This window comes from Myxocyprinus asiaticus, chromosome 24, assembly GCF_019703515.2.
Source record: "Myxocyprinus asiaticus isolate MX2 ecotype Aquarium Trade chromosome 24, UBuf_Myxa_2, whole genome shotgun sequence".
NCBI classification, from domain to species: domain Eukaryota; kingdom Metazoa; phylum Chordata; class Actinopteri; order Cypriniformes; family Catostomidae; genus Myxocyprinus; species Myxocyprinus asiaticus.
In genome coordinates this window covers 38575410-38581808 of record NC_059367.1, presented here as the reverse complement: position 1 = coordinate 38581808, position 6399 = coordinate 38575410, and the positions used below count along the sequence as shown (strand labels likewise).

The window sequence follows — 6399 nt, the reverse complement described above, 5'->3', positions numbered from 1 at the left end:
TTAGGCTGCTGTTTTAGGTAATGCAGTCTTTCTAAAATCTTACCAATAGTTAACACAATAACTTAATGGACGTTAATGTTAAAGGGATAGTTCAAAAATGAAAATTCTCTCGTCATTTACTCACTCTCATGCCATCCCAGATGTGCTTGACTTTCTTTCTTCTGCTGAACATAAATAAAGATTTTTAGAAAAATGTCTCAGCTCTGAAGGTCCTTACAATACAAGTGAATGGTGACCAGACATTTGAAGCTACAAAAATCACATAAAGGCATCATAAATGAAATCCTTATGACTCCAGTGGTTTAATCTATGTTTTCTTAAGTAATATGAGAGGTGTGAGTGACAAACAGATCAAAATTTAAGTGCTTTTTTACTATAAATCTCCACTTTCACTTTCAGAATGTGAAAGAATGTGAAAGTGAACATGGAGATATACAGTGAAAAAAGGACAAATATTTATCTGTTTCTCACCCACACCTATCATATCACTTCTGAAGACATGGATTAAACAACTGTCATATGAATTACTTTTGTGATGCCTTTGTGATTTTTGGACCTTAAAAATTCTGGTCACTATTCACTTGCATTATAAGGACCAACAGAGCTGAAATATTCTTCTAAAAATCTTTCTTTGTGTTCTGTAGAAGAAATAAAGTCATACACATCTGGGATGGCATGAGGGTGAGTAAATTTTTGAGTGAACTATCCCTTTTACGTTATAAAGGTTATAGCAATAATAGCAAATAACTGTAGTATTAAAACAGAAGCTCAAGAGTCAACTTAACCTTCAGCTTATATGTCCTGGTCAAAAAGCCTCCTTAAAAATGGGTGCCAGTGGTGTGTCGGGAGTGAAGTAATCCTCCAAACTCAACTGCAAACTCAAATTCAGGTTTGACAATTTGCAATTGATTAAAAGGTCCCCTGCCTTTTTTTCTAATTGAATATCCCATTTCAATCTGAAAAGCATCACATGGGTTGTGAATGCCATTTCATGTTGACTATGCCAAAGCTGAAATGTGGGCCTTCTGGAACTGATTTGGGGTTCAACTAGTTCAATAACTTGAGCTTGAAACTCCAACTCATAACATTCCACCACTACAGCCAAAAAGGTCTTTGTCTTGTGTCGTACAGACTTCTGTCTCCTTTACTGTTTTCCCCCATGCAAGATGAATTCACAGAATTCATATGTCTCCTGACACTTCAGGACCCCCTCAGACCTCTCAGAAGATCAGATGTGAGACATGTCATTCTGTACCCTCAAAGTCACTTCAGTTCAGGTTGTGAATAAGATACAAAATACTGAAAGGTAATCAGTTCTTTGTAGTCATACATTTACATAAAATGTAAGCCCCTGACAGACTGATTCTCTCACATGGGACTCACATCTGGTAACAAATACCTCAGACATCAATGTACTACATCTATGAGAGCTCGCTACCTTCACGCTGACTCTTCATCAACTGGATTTCCTAATTTCTAACAGAATCATGGTTTCACCATCTTGCTGAAAAACTTCATTATCACATTCATAGTGCAGTCATATACATGTTATCTCAACATATCACACATAAATTTGCTATTTGCACATTTGAATTTGCACAGTCTGAATCAGCAACGGGTGGAATTTGCAGTGTGCTTTTTTGATTCCAACATTATATCAACGTGCCAGGAGCAAATTGTAATCCAATCCACCAAAAGAGACCTCCAGATGCTCCTAATATTAGGACCGCCAGAGAGGCTTTTAGCACTGCTCTAGGGGGTCGAGTAAAGTCGACAGGGCCCATTGTTGCCAGTAAAGCGGTAGTCACAGTGAGTGTGAATACGATGGAGATGGCTGTGTTAATGGCCACAATCTGACCAAACTTTGCGAAAGGCACAATGACACAAAAAAAGAGTGGAACGGTAGATATCACTGTGGTGACGGCACTAGACACTATGGCGACCCCAACGTGATTGGCTGCTTCAAGGGTCTGTAGTTGCCGTTTGATGGATGAGTCCTGTAAGTCAAAGAAAAGGAGATGAAAACAATGAACACTCTATACCTTCTGCATACAGTTACTAAGAAGACCATTATACACTTTTAGAAGCTAGAGTTAGGATGTGATACAATTGGACACAAGTTTGTGCTATAATAGAGTGAAACAGTGCCTGCCCACCTTTTCAGCCATTTTGATTCTGGAAGTACTTTCCAAATTCATTTCTTTCATAAGGATGTCATAAAATCCTTTTAAAAAAAAAGAGTTCTAAGCCATGAACCAAACCAACAAGCCCCGAGGTGAATCACAACAAAATTGAACTGTGAACTTTAATTTTATTCATTAAATAATTTTTCATGAGGCAAAGAACTACAATCCCATGAGGCATTGCGAATGACGTAATTGATTTAAGAATGATGGTAATTTATAAAGGTATTGATTTAAAGTTGTTGATTATAAGTCGGGTTGTCGAATTAATGCATTTATTTAGTGTGATTAATTAAATAAAAAGTAAACCATTAAATAAAATGCAAGCAATTAACTGTGCATCCAGACGCATATGTAAATTTTTTAATAAAAGTACATATTTTCTTAGCATCTGAGCAACTCAAGCTAAAAGTACATTGAACTTTGTGTTGTTACAAGCCGCGTCAGCAGGGGGCAGTCAGCGCCAAACAAACCTCACAAACAGAGTATGGAGCTATATTTGTGCCACAGTTCTGCACGCGAAAGATTATATTTTGAGTGTGCAAAATTATAATTTGAGTGCACAAAATTGTTCTGTGCGCACAAGATAATATTTTGAATACAGAAAAATTTATTTTACAGTTTTGTAAAGTAATGTATCTTCTTGCAAATTAACTTATGTAACTCCATTGTTTTTTGTGTGTGCAAGATCTCACTCGCTCTCTCCGCATACCCACTTTGTGTGTGCTTATATCTTTGACAGCTGGCTTGCTGAACAAGGTTACAGCATTACAATGTGCTAGAATTATAGCCAATCAGAGATGAGGGGGTAAATTTTGATTGGCTGGCTAGATCACCAGTCATACTCCTAATCAAAACAGGAGTAAGAGAAGAGGGGCCAGTTACGCAAGTAGCTCTTTTGTTGACTTAATTTCTTTTATTTAACCTTTATTAAATATTTTTCTTAGTCTGTACACTGCCAATAGGCTTACAAGCTAGCTTACTATCTGGCCAGCTCTCTTCTTAGTATTTGGTTCACTTGGCTAGCTATCTAGGTCAACAAGTTACACTTGCAGAGCTACTAGGTTGACATAGTTTGGGGTAAATTAAATGTAAAGTATATTGGACCCTCAATTGTTTGAGACTGCAAAAAAATAAATAAAAAAAAATGGAAAAAAATCAATGGCATTGCATGATCCCAGGCTACCATATTTTGAAAAATGTACTTTACAGTACGTTTAGCCTTCCAGTATTCCTGGTATGTCTATAATACACGGGGTAAATATCCTGTAGTAATGATAACTACAGTATACAGTATGTAAAGTGTGTACTGAATTTGGAGCATTGTGACTGTTGGCTCTTCTGCCACATTTAAGGTACACTGAAATGTACCATGGTTGCTGTAGCTACCTCAACTGTCCAATCGCAGAGCGCTTATAAGCAACTTCTAATAGCCAATCCTGATAAAGGGACTTGTCGGAATACGGGTGGAAAAGCAAGCAAGCAGTCTGAAGTTTTGATAGCACGCAGAGCGCATACGAAGAGAGAGTGTGAGTAAGATCTTGCACATGCAAAAAACACTGCAGTAACATAAATGTCAGAATTCCATGCAAATGCTGACATCAGCACACATTCATAATTTATTTATTACATTTCACCAGATTTGTTGGCCGTGATTCTCTGATTAGGTAGATATTTCTCTTCAGCATCATGGATAGTGTAGTTCTTCACCAGGAATCTGCTATTAAATATGATTTCCAAAAAAATTTAAATAACTTGGACTCGTGACTTCAACAGAAGCATATATAACTTTCTGTTACATGACTCGAGCTTACTTTGGCGTAATGTTTGCCGTCATAATTTGAATTAATTGTCTGGTGCTGTCTTTGAAATTAAATTAATTCTGAATAATGGACAATCATGTCCACACAAGGGTGTAGATTTGGCTTGAACATTTGGGGGGTTGTATTGTTAATCAGGGGGTGGGGAGTTGTACTTGCTAGTCTTGATTATTGGGGGGTTACCTCCCCCACATACCCCCAGAATCTATATGTGTTCACATCCATAGTGTGATCTGTCCCAAACTGCATTATGGTTTCATTGCAACTCAGAATGCAATTCAATTCACACTCAATGTATTTGCAAAGCTTGAGTGATGAGAAATAGGGGAGAAATATAAGGGAAGGATCAGATTTTTTTTAATTATTTAGTTTTTTTTTTTAATCACATCATCCTCCATGATTACATGCAAACTGAGTAGAGTAGTGGAGCAATAGCAGAGTTTCTTCATAAGACTACAGTGAGAATGTATGGGTCAAATATACCTCACCCAAGTCAGAAACACTTTACTTGAAACCTGCATAATGCATTCTAAAGGTGTTCATGTTGTTATTCATATTGTATGCTTTATATCTTATTTAAAACAAGTTATAATACCTTGTACCTATGGTTATTCCTCCAAAGAATATAATGCATTACGACACGTGATATAACACATGAATTTTGGTATTTATCATATGTTTTAATGCATTATCCTCTTTTAAAGTATAACTTTATTCAGTTATTAACTGAGTATAAGTACTCATATAATATAATAATTTAAATTAAAGAGTATAATATTTTTTTATAAACCTTAAATGATTCATTCGTGTGACCGCTAACATGAACTCTTTTTGTTTAGTTATTATTAGGATGATGCTTTTTTAAAAAATCCAGGATAGCTTAGTATGCTTATTTGAATGACTTCCCTGGAGCACCCCAGGGTTCACTGCTCTTGCTCAAGGGCACAGTGATGACAGGAAATCCCAGTGGCTTAACAGTTCAAACATTGCCCCTACCTGGGATCCAACCTGTAATCTTTGGTGTTACTTGCCCAGAACTTGAAAGACCTCATGAAATGGCTTGAGGAGCACAGTTTCCGCTCTGTGTTAACATATTTAATGCTGAAACAGCAAGTTTGTGAGGGACATACCAAAGGGTTCGTCCATTTTTTATGGCATAGCCAAAAGGCTTTGGTTACCGTCATTTGCTATTTACTTGTTTCTGTTTTCTCAGAAGAGAAAGACATCAAAAGTTAATTTTGTCAGTGATTAGCAAATAACATAGTGAATGCACTGCACTCTGCACTGAAACAAAACGTTAAACTAAAAACGTGCTTCATATGGTAACATCTATATAAACTGGTTTATTTAACATCACTGAATCAACCTGAATACAACAGATTACATCAACAAAACTAATTTTAAGGGGTAGATAAGGTAGAAATGGCTCCTTAAAAGGAATATTCTGGGTTCAGTATAAGTTAAGCTCAATCAATATGCATGATAAAATTGCTTTCTAACCTTTTCTGTGTAAAGCTATAGCCAGTAACTTCACTTCCATTGTAAGTGCCCCTCTGGAACTCAGATTTTTGCTTTTTTTAAAGAAAAGTCCAAATACATTTTTGTGGTAACCAATATTATAGCACAAATGCTGTCAATTGAGCTTAACTTGTAATGAACCTGGAATATTCCTTTAACCTCGTGTGACCCATCATGCACATGCGTGGATAATTTAAATTTATTTAAACCAACTAATCTGAGTTCAGGAGACTCTGTGCTGTCAGTAAAGCATTAAACTTTTGACATACAGAGTCATGTGACAAAACATCATGGTGCCAATCACAGCGAGCGTGTTTGTCTTTGGAAGAAACGCCAACAAAACTACATGTGGTAAGTTTTTACATTGAAACCTGTTTGAGTCAAAAGATTAGAGTCGCTAGTTTCATACGATATGCAATTTTTCTAATTTGAGCCATTAATCGCGAAACGGCACGCTGCTAAATACAATGTACACTAATGTGTACTTTAGCAAAATGTATTCCTTAGAAATCCTATATTTACTGTGCATTATCACACTGACAATGGGTTCATCCAAAAGCTGAAAATGTGGCTTTCAGAGGCTTTATATGGAATTAGGATGAAAATAAGGTGCATTTCGAACTGTTCTGAGACCAGTGCAGACAGACAGCACACTGAAGGTTAGGATAGATTCAGAATACAGAGATTCAGAATTTATAATGTATAATTTTATTTTAACATGGCTGGCAGTGATTGTATTATGCTGGCAATTACTTTGAATCAGAATTAGTTACACTAATTTCTGATGTAATGTCTGTTATGTCTATAAAACATGAGTAAACAACACTCCTGGAAACATAATAAACAATTTGATTTTAAAAAATTGGACTTTCTATAGC

At 36.2% G+C, this 6399-nt stretch overlaps 1 protein-coding gene across 1 annotated transcript in view; it reads right to left on the bottom strand.

Moving 5' to 3' along the window:
• Positions 1–649: 649 nt before the first annotated feature.
• The window catches only part of LOC127414831 (protein dispatched homolog 3-like), an 85058-nt gene continuing 79308 nt past the window's right edge, over positions 650–6399 (bottom strand). Inside the window, exon 21 of the mRNA XM_051653166.1 lies at positions 650–1997. Within this exon, the coding sequence (XP_051509126.1) occupies positions 1653–1997 (345 nt within the window). The 3' untranslated portion in view covers positions 650–1652. The remainder of the gene's footprint in view (positions 1998–6399) is intronic.